General features: G+C 42.1%; 1 protein-coding gene across 5 annotated transcripts in view; it reads right to left on the bottom strand.

Moving 5' to 3' along the window:
* prr5l.S (proline rich 5 like S homeolog) overlaps positions 1-12,550 on the bottom strand; it is a 31,635-nt gene that overhangs the window by 4,211 nt on the left and 14,874 nt on the right. For 4 of the 5 annotated variants that reach the window (XM_041560981.1, XM_018260272.2, XM_041560980.1 and 1 more), the window contains exons 3-8: positions 11,987-12,067; positions 11,465-11,513; positions 10,445-10,502; positions 9,018-9,109; positions 4,485-4,625; positions 4,201-4,324 (exon numbers count right to left, since the gene is read on the bottom strand). In XM_041560981.1, the coding sequence (XP_041416915.1) occupies positions 4,201-4,324; positions 4,485-4,625; positions 9,018-9,109; positions 10,445-10,502; positions 11,465-11,513; positions 11,987-12,067 (545 nt within the window). The remainder of the gene's footprint in view (positions 1-4,200; positions 4,325-4,484; positions 4,626-9,017; positions 9,110-10,444; positions 10,503-11,464; positions 11,514-11,986; positions 12,068-12,550) is intronic. The other variant, XM_018260273.2, reaches the window with a different exon arrangement.

Genomic DNA, 12,550 nt, shown 5'->3' with positions numbered 1-12,550 from the left:
TTTATTAAACCCAGAGGATGGAAAAATCCGAATCTGGGAATCCGGCATCTCAGACCTGTCGAGGTTGCATATAAGTCAGTGGGAGAAGTCCCAATGATTTTTTGATGTGCGTTGGGTTTCGTGCAACCCCCCAAAGTTTTTGTTTTTTTTCCAGCAAAGCAATTTTTCGGGAAAATGTAATAATAAATAAGCGGAAAAAACCTGAGCGGGTTTGATTGGAGTTTGTAGCAGAAAATATTGAGATAAATTCGAACTTTGATAAATAACCCCCTAAGACTAAAATTAGAATCAAATTATCTCATGAGCACCTTGAGAATTCACTGAGAATTGCAGATATCAACCATTAGTTTCTCAAACACAATGTCAAAAATCCCACTAGGTTTATGATCCCCTCTTTTTTTTTTTACAATAAAATAAATAAAAAATTAGCGTTAGTGTTAGTGTGTATTTCGAGTGTGGCCCCAGAAAATATTTCTTCATCCAATGTGGCCCAGGGAAGCCAAAAGTTTGGACACCCCTGGTTTAGAGTCTGCGCCTGAATTACTGAGCTGTCAGACTCAAACACCAGAGACACAAACATTCAACTTTAAACTTAGATTTTGGAAAAACGGTAAAAAATAAATAATGGAAAGTAATTGAAAAAAGTCTTTATTTCTGGGGAACAGTCTGAAAACAACTGAACTGAAAAAAGTGTTTGGAAGGTGAACCATCCCTTTAAAAGCACAGGCTTTCCCTTTCCAGCACAATATTAAATATGACTTAACAGCTTGTGATTTCCAATCTGTTAGAATAGGAATTGATCCCTTGGTGAGATGAGACACAGGGGCCATATCCCATGGTTTGTGGAATTCACTGGCAGCGACAAACACAGTCCTGGTCTAAGGCAAACCTTAGACCAGGGGCCACTCTCAGTACTATTATTCTTCCTCTCCTCACCCAAACTCTATTCTCCTAGTCTCTTTTCTTTACATACTATAATACTATTATTCCATCTATTTAGCCTCTTTGTTCTCATAGAAATAGGGAATGGCCATGAAATAGGCAAAAAGTTTAGCAGAATGAGGGCCCACTGACACCTGGGCCCACCGGGAGTTTTCCTGGTATCCCTGTGGGCCAGTCCAACACTGCCACTTACCGCAGAATCATGAGGTGGTTGGGAACTTTGTCACTTACAGTTCCACTTCTCACCGCTATGCCAGAAGAAGGTTAATCTTTTCTAGAACTGGTGCAACGTTAAAGTGCAAACTAACAAGGATATTTGTTTGATTAACAGTTTGATTAACACTCCCCCCCCCCCGAGGAACCCATGTGACTTATATAACCCAAACTGAACAGCTGAACCAACACCACGTCCCTCTTTTCCCTTTCCCACACACCTTCCCATCACCCCTAGGCCATGAATGTTCCACATCACTGACCTGGCTAATTATTTCTCAGTAATTAACCCAAAGGAACCATTTTGCCACTTCGTTACTATTCTGCGGTTAATGGAACACTAGCGTAAAGGTTTCAAGGCATGAGAACATCTACGGTCCTGGGTACAAATGTATGTATATTAATATAATAATAATAATAATGAAAAGACACAATTTCTAGTATCCAACAGCGGTAGGACCATATGGTTGTTTTTGTCGCGATCCGACACGCTGCAACAAAACGCCGGCGTCAAATTGCATGCAACGGAAATAAGGTAAGTGAATGCATTGTTGAATGAAGTTGCAGCGTTGATCCGACGCAACACGACTGTCGGATGCAGAAGCTGCGTCTGCATCTGACTGTCGCGTCGGATCAACGCTGCAACTTCATCAGACATTTCTATCTCTTACCTTTATGCAATTTGACGCCAGCGTTTTGTCGCAGCACGTCAGATCATGCCGAAAACGTCCGTGTGGTCCTACCCTTAGGGTCAGGACACACAGGCAGATTCTGGGAGATTAGTTGCCTGGCGACAAATCTCCTCTTCTTTGGGGCGACTAATCTCCCTGAACTGCCTCCCCGCCGACTAGAATGTAAATCGCCAATGGGATGGCACTCAGAGCGATTCGTTTTCCGAAGTCGCCCGAAAATTTCCTTATGACGAAACTTTGAGCCTAACTAGGAAGAAAGGAGCAGTAACTACAACTTGATCCAAGCATTCCAAAGATCAGGAAGGTTAGTAATTTCAGGAATCCTTTATAACTTTTAGATAAGAAAACACAATCTGGAGACTCTCTCTGAATTCCCAGGGGGCAGAAGGGTGGGGGGGAAGGATGGGAAAAAACATATGCCATAAAGCAGTGGAGGTAAATGTGTCACTGGTTAACCTAAAGCTATTTTGAACTGGACCTTGGAATGAAGCTAAGTGATACTGTGAGCAAGTTCTAACACCCTTTCACTTTTAAAAGGAACACATATGGAATCCACAACCTGCATGGCTAATTAGCAATTCATTTCAACGCATGGCTGCACATAAATCAGTTCAGTCTGCATCATGCATCTGAATGAATTGCTAATAAGTGGATTCCATATGTGTTTGGGGTGAGATGGCAACCCTAAGCATTATACTACCCAGTGGACAGGAACCAATCAGCAGCTGGGCTGACCTGATAGGGAACTTAAGCCTGTCTTTGCCTGTGCGACTGCAGGGCTGTGATTGGTTGCCCCCTTCCTACTGTTCTTCTGGTCGGGATTGTTAGTAAATGTCTACCCCACATTTGAAACATGGACTAGGACCAGAGAACACTATGGTGAGCTCAAGTAAAGGAGCCATACTATTATCCATTACTGCCTACAAAATGAGGGGTGTTATTTATCCAATATGTATCCTTTAAGACTGTGGAGTGGTAGCATTACAAAAGCAGCCGTTTCCTGCAAAATAACCATAGGGCTTGGGGTTCAACAATCCTGCCCTTTGTGATTAAGATTATGGGGCATATTTACTAACACTGGAGATAAATATCTGGAGAAATCTCTGGAGATGTTGCCCATGGCAACCAATCAGCAATTAGATTCAAACAGCCACCTAGAAGTTAGAAAACAAAAGCAAAGATCTGATTGGTTGCTATGGGCAACATCTCCAGTAATCTCTCCAGATATTTATCTCCAATGTTAGTTAACATGCCCCATTGTTTCAAGTGGTTAAGCCGTCCTTAGGGGGTGGTTAATAGGGGCAGCTGCCCTGGGCCCTGTGCTTGAGATGGACAGTTGGATGGACAATGCTTAGTGCAGAATGTCCTCCTTACTTACTCCCTTGCACACAGGCCAGGGCCATCATCAGGAATCATGGGGCCCATACTAAAAAGTTAGCCCGGCCCTTCGCCCCTCAGAAGGCGTAAACTATTAACCCATTTTTCACTTGGCCTCTGTCAAAAAGTAGGATGTGGCCCCAATAGAATAAAATCTCTCAGCACGAATGGTCATGACCTGATCATACCACCTTAATGATTAAAAATAAGTGAATGTAAAATTGATGAGGGTGCTATTCTAAAATATTTTGCAAAGTATTTTCATTATTTATTTTGTTTTTATTCCAAGAAATTAAGGGATACATGTAATGTTAATATGAATGAATTTTGTTACAACAGCGTCACCTGCTGGTCAGTTTCCCACCAGTCTGACCACCAAGTAGTCAAGGAAGTTGTCATGAGAAAAAAAAAGGCTGCTCTCATGTTCTTCTGCTTAGGAATAAAATAAAAACCTTTCTCACATTTTTTCTAAGTAGAAGAACATAAAAGCAGCCTCTTTCTTTCTCCTGAGAACTCCCTTGACTACTTGGTGGTCAGACTGGTTGGAAACTGATCAGCAGGTGGCGCTGTTGTAACAAAATTCATTCATATTAACAATATACATATCCCTTAATATCTTGGAATAAAAACAAAATAAACAATGTAAAATGCAAAGTTTCTTAGAATAGCCCCCTCATCAATTTTACATTCACCTATTTTAAAGGTTTACTTATCCTTTCAGCTGACACCTTCTGCCATGGGACCCCTGGCAGCAGTACCCCCTGTACCCAGCTGATGGCAGCCCTGGTTATACTGGATAGCTATTCCTGGGCATCTTAAACAGTGCCCTGTTATTTGGTTCAAATAAAAATGATCCTGTCAAACTTCTCAACTCACTGACAAAACTGTATCATGTGAGAGGCTGGGCGGTTTCTGCTGGAACAAGCAATGTAAGTAAATCTAAGGTGAGAGAGAGAGAAAGAGAGAGAGAGCTTACCATGGATACTAGAGGCACTGTAGTTCCTCTCTCCGTAGGCACCCAAATATGGGGACACCACCATCTTCACCAGCTCTTCCAGCCTTAGATAACTTTCGTTGGGACCTGAGGGCTCATGTACACTCTAGAAAAGAGACGTAAAACAGGCAGGGATGTGAGCACTGCAGCAACTACATATCCCAGAAAACTTAGTGATTCTATCCCTGATGACACTCATAATATAGATATATATATATATATATATCCATTACATGCATTATGTCCATGTTCAAAAGTCACCCCACCTGAAGGACCAGCAGCATCTGCAGGATAGAAGGTGGGACTGGGGAGGACACCATTGACAGTGCTTTGCCCAGATTCACTTTCAGCACAACGGCATCCCTGAAGCCAAGCAGAGCGATCTGCCGAATGGTCAACTCCTGCCCCTGGAAGAATTACAGATAAGGGATCATAGTAATAGTCATCTGGGTTTTAAAAATACATATATACAGTATATATAAAACTAGTGAAACAGTTACCATCCACCCCGTCTGGGCTCATGTCTAAAAATTATAGTAACACCCAGTAGTCCGGTATTTTGGCATATTAATATATCTAAGTGACTAAGAGGGTTGGTCTGCTGTGGTAGGTTTGGAGATACAAAGAGGAAGGCCCTAAAAGCGCAATATTGTTACCATGGTCTAGAAGTGCTGCCTGTAACACTGGGCCCTGAATGTCAGGTCCTCGGGTGGGACCTAAGAGCCCCCCGCCCTAGGGGGCCCAGCTCAACACTTACTGTTGCTGATATTTTTTGCAAAATACCTGACTGCCCAAAACTGTTGCTACCGGGAGTCACAAGATGCCAGCATCTTTATATGGTCTAGTGAGCAGGCCGGTACTCTCATTCCCATGGCGGGGGAACTGTAATTAACGAGTGTTTACTTCATCTGCTAATCATTAATGTATAAGGGGGAGAATGCTGCTGTTACACCGCAGCCTTGCAGCGAGAAAATATGATTTAGTGTTAATTAATAACTTCAATCAACACAAACAAAGTCATTAATGAGGGCAATTCCTTCCTGGCTGGATATAATAAGCAATTTAAAAGGGTAAATACGGTTAATTGAACACGTAGGGCTTTACCTTTTGTTTAATTTTCTTAAAGGATAAGTAGACCTTTAAAATACGTGAATGTAAAATTGATGAGGGTGCTATTCTAAGAAATTTTGGAATATACATTCATTATTTATTTTGTTTTTATTCCAAGATATTAAGGGACACATGTACTTGTTAATATGAATGAATTTTGTTACAACAGCGCCACCTGCTGGTCAGTTTCCCACCAGTCTGACCACCAAGTAGTCAAAGAAGTTGTCAGGAGAAAGAAAGAGGCTGCTCTGATGTTCTGCTTAGGAAAGGTTTTTATTTTTATTCCAAAGCAGAACATCAGAGCGGCCTCTTTTAACCTATCTTAAAGGTTGATTTATCATTTAATATCTTGGGATAAAAACAAAATAAATAATATATGTACATTGCAAAATTTCTTAGAATAACACCCTCGTTAATTTTACATTTACTTATTTTTAAGGTTTACTTATCCTTTAAAATTTCATTTCAGGTTGCTAAAAAAATCACTGTGAATTGGGCACAAAATGAAGATCCATCCCTTTCTGGCCACTGTCACTTGTGCCATGACCTTCCCAATCACCCCGCAGCATGTTCTGTTCTCTAAACTTTCTCCTTTTTGTTATTGACCAACAGAAGACAAATTTCGGTTCTCCAGACAGAAATAGAAATCGCCGGCTGTTCAGGTTTTGTTCATTATGAGGAAGTTTAATGAACGGGACTTGTAGCGAGGCACAGAGCTGGGACATGAAAACACCAAACATCAATATACAGAACCTCAGTTGTCATTGAAACCACATCCAGATCAATGAGGAAGCACAGACGCGCGCCTTTGATGCACTCTCGATAAAGACAGGAAATCTTCTATTTCCTTTAGGTCAGTGTTGGAGAAAGCTATTTATTCTCAACTCTATCGGTTTTATTGATGCTGATTCCCTACCGACACTGGTGTAGCTAAAATATTCCCCATCAGAAAGTAATTTTCACTCTGGGGTCCTGAAAAAAAAACTTGTGATTAGTACTGAATATGGGGGTCCGGGCAATGTAGCCTTCCTTCTGCATCTGCCACCACAAATGCAAAAAATGAGATCACCGCCTATGGCAGTGATCCCCAACCAGTAGCTCGTGAGCAACATGTTGCTCACCAATGTATAAAAATAGGGGTGTGGAAGCACTCTAAAGGCTAAGTAATAGTATATTTAAGTATAATGGAAGTGCTAGTTTTAATGCACATTCCCAAAGGGTTGCTCACCAACCCTTTGGATGTTGCTCCCAGTCGCCTCAAGGCAAGAGCTTATTTTTGAATTCCTGGCTTGGAGGCAAGTTTTGGTTGCATAAAAACCAAGAGTCCTGCAAAAGAGAACCTCCTGAAGGCTGCCACATAGGGGCTACCAAATAGCCAATCACAGCCCTTGTTTGGCAAGAGCATGCTTATGTTGCTCCCCAAATGTTTTTTATTCTTGAATGTGGCTCACGGCTAACAAAGGTTGGGGACCCCTGGCCTATGGCAACAGAAATTAGAAACTATAGGGTGTAGGCTATAGGTTTTCAGATTTGTGCTGACAATTAAACGTTTCAGTGCTTGGATCAAGAGTACCTTCACCAGTTGGACAAAATGCCTATTTACAGACCAGTGGTTTGATATTGCGTGTACACTAACTCCTCACAAGGGTCTCCCTCCACATACACACGTCTCCTGCGACTAGGGTTGCCACCTTTTCGGGAAAAAAAATACCGGTCTTCCTATATATTTATATTTTTTCCCTATTAATAACATTGGGATCAACCATCATTTTTACCAGGCCGGTAAAATACCGTCCAGGCGGCAACCCTACCTGCGACTCTGATATGGAAATTAAAATCCAAATATAGTGTAATATAATTTTATTAAGTGTTTAAAAACAATTACACTCACATTTCACTCTTTTGGGTAGGTTGCATATAATTAAATTCGGGTTGCTGTAATGTCCTAGAGGGTAATCTTGCCGGCTGTTTTAGATTCACATTGTGGTCCTTCCTGCAACTCTGTGCGCCATCCCCTTCGCCTGGCGAATAAAATTGTATTACACTATATTTGGATTTTATTTCCATATCGGAGTCGGAGGAGACGTGTGTATGAGGAGGGCGAGGATCGGAAACAAAGGTAAAAGACCGCTACTGCTCACCGCATATACTCATCCAGGTGCTATGTCAAGCAGTATCCACACTGCTAACATTCAATAGACTCAAGACAGGCAGACGGCACTTCTGGAAAAGGTTTATTGGGGTTGCTGCTGTGAATCCTAACGCGTTTCGGGAATAAATCCCTTAATCATAGGTGTATGAGGAGGGCGACCCTTGGGAGGAGTTAGTGTACACGCCTTACCAAACCACTAGTCTGTAAATAGGCATTTTGTCCAACTGGTGAAGGTGCTCTTGATCCAAGCACGGAAACGTTTAATTGTCAGCACAAATCTGAAAACCTTATCTTGAATTTCCATTGTGTCTTTTTTTAAGGGTGGACACTCCTACTCCTGATATAATTTTTTGAACCACTGGGTGACGCCCATGAAATTGAACGTACTACACCCTATAGTTTCTCATTTCTGTTGCCATAGGTGTTGATCTCATTTTTTTCATTTGGAGACTTCTTTGGGCAGTAGAGAGACTGTAAGGAGATCAACAAGAACTAAAACCTAACGGACTAACTTTCCTAATTCTTCCAATTATTTGTTGTAGCCTCTGTTCACTGTCCCACGAACATTTTGAAACACAGTCTATGTCTCATGCATTCAATGAAACAAAGTATCTGTCAGGACCAGCACTGGGCCCTATACACTCCACGGCCTCCCAAAGTCAATTGCATACAGTGCAATCTGCTCATGGTGTGACCAATGTTTATAGGGGCAATGGGTGCTTCTTTGGGCATGTTTAGGGACACATTTTTTTAGCAGCTGGCAGGTGCCTGGAACTAGGGATGCACCGAATCCAGGATTCGGTTGCGGGATTCGGCCTTTTTCAGCAGGATTCGGCCGAATCCTTCTGTCCAGCCGAACGGAATCCTAATTTGCATATGCAAATTAGGGGCAGAGAGGGAAATCGCGTGACTTTTTGTCACAAAACAAGGAAGTAAAAAATGTTTTCCCCTTCCCACCCCTAATTTGCATATGCAAATTAGGGTTCGGTATTTGGCAGAATCCTTCGTGAAGGATTCAGGGGGTTCGGCCGAATCCAAAATAGTGGATTTGGTGCATCCCTACCTGGAACAGACCCCCAGTCAATAGGTCTACAAAATAGGGTTAAGAAGCAGTGGCGTAACTATAGAGGAAGCCGATCCCGCAGTCGCAGGGGAGCCCTGGGAACAGTTCGGCCCGGACTGTGGGGTCTGCTTCCACTATAGCTAATTAGAAAATCCCCTGCTTGCCAGCCGCTCTCTTACCGGCGAGGAAGGGGTCACAAGTCAGGATGGGTCGTGGGCGGAATCGAGGCAGGACATGGGCGGGGTCAGGTCAGAACTTGGGCGGGAAGTGGCCAAAAGGACGGGGATAGGAGGGCCCCTCTGAGGGTTTTTTTTGTAGGGGGGCCCGGCACACTCAAGAAGGGTACAAACTGCTGCCCCCTGCTGCCTATAGGAACCTCATAAATATCTCCTATGCTGGCAGTTGCCCATGCCACATGTATGATCTTCCTGTGTTTTCTTGTTACAGGAAAGGTCTGGTTCCAAAATAACTCACCTGAACAGGGTAAAATATGGCCTGTAACGTGGGCAGGATCTCCGTGAAGAAATGATCCCACAGCTCTGACAGTATCACAATGCGGTTTTCACCTTCAATATAAAGCAATATTTACATTTACACAAAATAACTTTAAAGTGTTCTCACACTGTAAAAACATTTCAAAGTGATTGATAAATGTAATGGCTGCTGAATGCTGTATTAGTTTATCCCTTTCTGTTCTTTGGTTCTGACTCCGGAAACAATATAGCAAATCAGTCAGTCCTGCTCCAGGTCCATCAACCAGCTGGTTTCTACTATGCCATTTCAAGAGTGAGAACCAGATGTGCAGGCAGAGGAATACTATTATCAACAATATGACAGTATATTGTAATTACACACAGTATATAGAAGTAATATGTGCCGTTCACTAGGTCTGCTTACATTGGGTCAGGCCTGTGTGTTTGTTTTGTAAAGCAAATGAGCCCTTAGTACAAAAAGTCTTTTTATTCTTAAAGGGATACTGTCATGGAAAAAACATGTTTTTTTCAAAACACATCAGTTAATGGTGCTACTCCAGCAGAATTCTGCACTGAAATCCAATTCTCAAAAGAGCAAACAGATTTTTTTATTTTCCGTTTGAAATCTGACTTGGGGCTAGACATATTGTCAGTTTCCCAGCTGCCCCCATTCATGTGAACTGTGCCTTCACTTTAGGATGGAACTACTTTCTGGCAGGCTGTTACTTAATGTAATGTCTCAGTGGGACTTGGCTTTTACTATTGAGTGTTGTTCTTAGATCTACCAGGGAGCTGTTATCTTGTGTTAGGGAGCTGCTATCTTGTGTTAGGAAGCTGCTATCTGTTTATTTTCCCATTGTTCTTTTGTTTGGCTGCTGGAGGGGGGAGGGAGGGGGTGATATCAATCCAACTTGCAGTGCAGCAGTAAAGAGTGATTGAAGTTTATCAGAGCACAAGTCACGTGACTGGGGCAGCTGGGAAACTGACAATATGTCTAGCCCCCATGTCAGATTTCAAAATTGAATATAAAAAAATCTGTTTGCTCTTTTGAAAAATGGATTACAGTGCAGAATTCTGCTGGATCAGCACTATTAACTTCCCATGACAGTATCCCATTAAAGGGGAACTGTCACTGGCTCATTCGTGAACACTTCTGCTTTTGCAGAACTATAGTTTAAGTCACGGCTGTTTGTCTGTTATATTGTGCTTGGGAGTTGCAGTTAAGCAATATCCAGACTGCCACCATTTCACTATTGATGCCCTGCATGTGATGACTGTAGCTACTGGTTTCTGTTGTAACTCATTACGTGGCTGCAGGTTTGTTTTCTGACTCATTACGTGGCTGCAGGTTTTTTACCATAAATAAGTAAGTATCTTCCTGCCCTGCTGATACAGAACAAAACCACTCTCCCCTCAGCATGTTCTCACCTTCATACAGCTTCACTTTCTCTTCCATGTAGGTCAGACCCTTAGCCAGCAGCTGGTTCTGCAAACAGACAACGGGCGTAAATCAGAAAGGACATAAATCTGAAGGAGGAAAAGAAATGAATGCATTTGCCAGCTTCGCTTTCTCTTGCTCAATGTTCTGAAGTAACCAACTAACTGATGCCGTTTTTTAGTGGCTATGGTTGTGAGTCAGTTGGTTGCACATTTTATCTAAGCAGGTAATAATTTTTATCTCCCCCTTAAAGGGGAACTATCACAAAAATTAAAATTGAATATAAGCTTCAGCATACTATAATGAGAAACTTTCTAAATACAATCAATTAAATTTGCTGTCCAGTTTCTGAAATAATCAAGTTTATCTTCACTATTCCTTTCTCAGCATCTGTTTCTCCTCATTTTGTCTTCATGCAGCAGTTGGGTGTCAGATGAATGATACAATATATCTTATAGGGGGGCTCCTTTTGCCTAGAAGATGTATTAGAATTAAAATCATCAGACATCATGTCTCTCTCTCTACATGCAGAATTTGTGCAAAAGGCAGTTATTTTGTTAGATTTTGTTTGTACTGGAATCAGTTATTTGAGTGAGCTCTAATTCACCTGCTAGGAAAGGAAACCCCCCTATAAGATATATTGGATCTAACTGTCAATGAATATCTGACACCCAACTGCTGAATGAAGAGAGAATGAAGAGAAACAGATGCTGAGAGAGGGATAGTGAAGATTAACTTGATTATTTCAGAAATGACGCAGAATATTTAATTGACTGTACTTATTTCAGTATGATGAAGCTTATATTAAATTTTCATTTTCGAGATAGTTTCCCTTTAAAGACGCCGGGCAAATATCATGTCTATAGAGCAATTAGGCAAAGCCGCAGCTCAGACGCAACTACCAGTTATACAGTCTGATGAATCATAATGGCTGAGACGGACCGGTGAAATTATAGGGCGCAACTGTAGCATGCCTGAACAGACGTATAAAACATAATTACTCTGCTTACCTGGAAGTAATCAGTAATAAATGGTCCCAAATCACTTTTCAGCAAATGTCTGAAACACATGAAAAGAAAAGAGAGTTTAGTCCTCCCTAGTAGCCCCTGTGTCAGTGGAGCTTACAGTCTATTCTACCTCAAGCCAACAAACAGATCAGTTTCAGAAGTCAGTTAAAGGAGAACTAAACCCAGGTATAGATTGGCTTCCAGTGAGCCACCCTATAAGATATATTGGATCTTTCATATGACACCCAACTCCTGAATGAAGACAGAATGAAGAGAAAGAGATGCAGAGAAAGTGATAGTGAAGATAAACTTGATTATATTTCTAATTGATTGCATTTAGAAAGTTTCTTATTTCAGTATGAAGAAGCTTATATTAAATTTAAATTTTTGCGATAGTTCCCCTTTAACAGTTGGCCAGGTGCAGGAGGGTGGGTGCCTTTGCAAGGAGGGGGCGGGAAGGGACACCTGTGTGTTGGATTGTGTGTAAGGCTGCTGTTTGGGGTGCACACACACACACACACTAACCTGATGTTCTCGTTCAAAGTGTAGAGTTCGTTGGCTTGCAGGCCCCCTCCTCGGAACACATTTATAACTGCCGTTTGCACACTGGGGACAGAAAACCTCTGCTTATTCAGCTTGTCACATCCCATCTGATACATAAAAGCTTCATGTACAGAGAGAGCAGTGCAGCCCAACGAGCAAGAAAGCACCAAATATTTACTACACACAGGAGACCCACAGCACATGGGGCAACCGTTGTGCTTCCACTTTTGACTAATGCCCCACGGTGGAACATCCCTAGGCAAGTGCTTATGTTCTGTAACCTGCAAATCTCACTTTCTGCCGTGGGCCCCTGACTGTCATACCTACCTGATTGGGGCCCTGTGGCAGTATCTGTCTGTCCTCTGGTTCTGACTCTTGCAACAATACAACAGAAGTCAGTTCTTATTTGGAATTCACCGAATCCAGGATTCGGTTTGGGATCCGCCATTTATCAACACCATTCGGCCGAATCCTTCTGCCTGGCCAAACCGAATCCAAATGCTAATTTGCATATGCAAAAGGGGTGCACCAGTGTACCCCTTAGTG

Source organism: Xenopus laevis, chromosome 4S, assembly GCF_017654675.1.
Source record: "Xenopus laevis strain J_2021 chromosome 4S, Xenopus_laevis_v10.1, whole genome shotgun sequence".
Taxonomy (NCBI): Eukaryota; Metazoa; Chordata; class Amphibia; order Anura; family Pipidae; genus Xenopus; species Xenopus laevis.
Note: the sequence above shows the minus strand (reverse complement) of the source record. Positions and strands in the feature narration are given on the sequence as shown.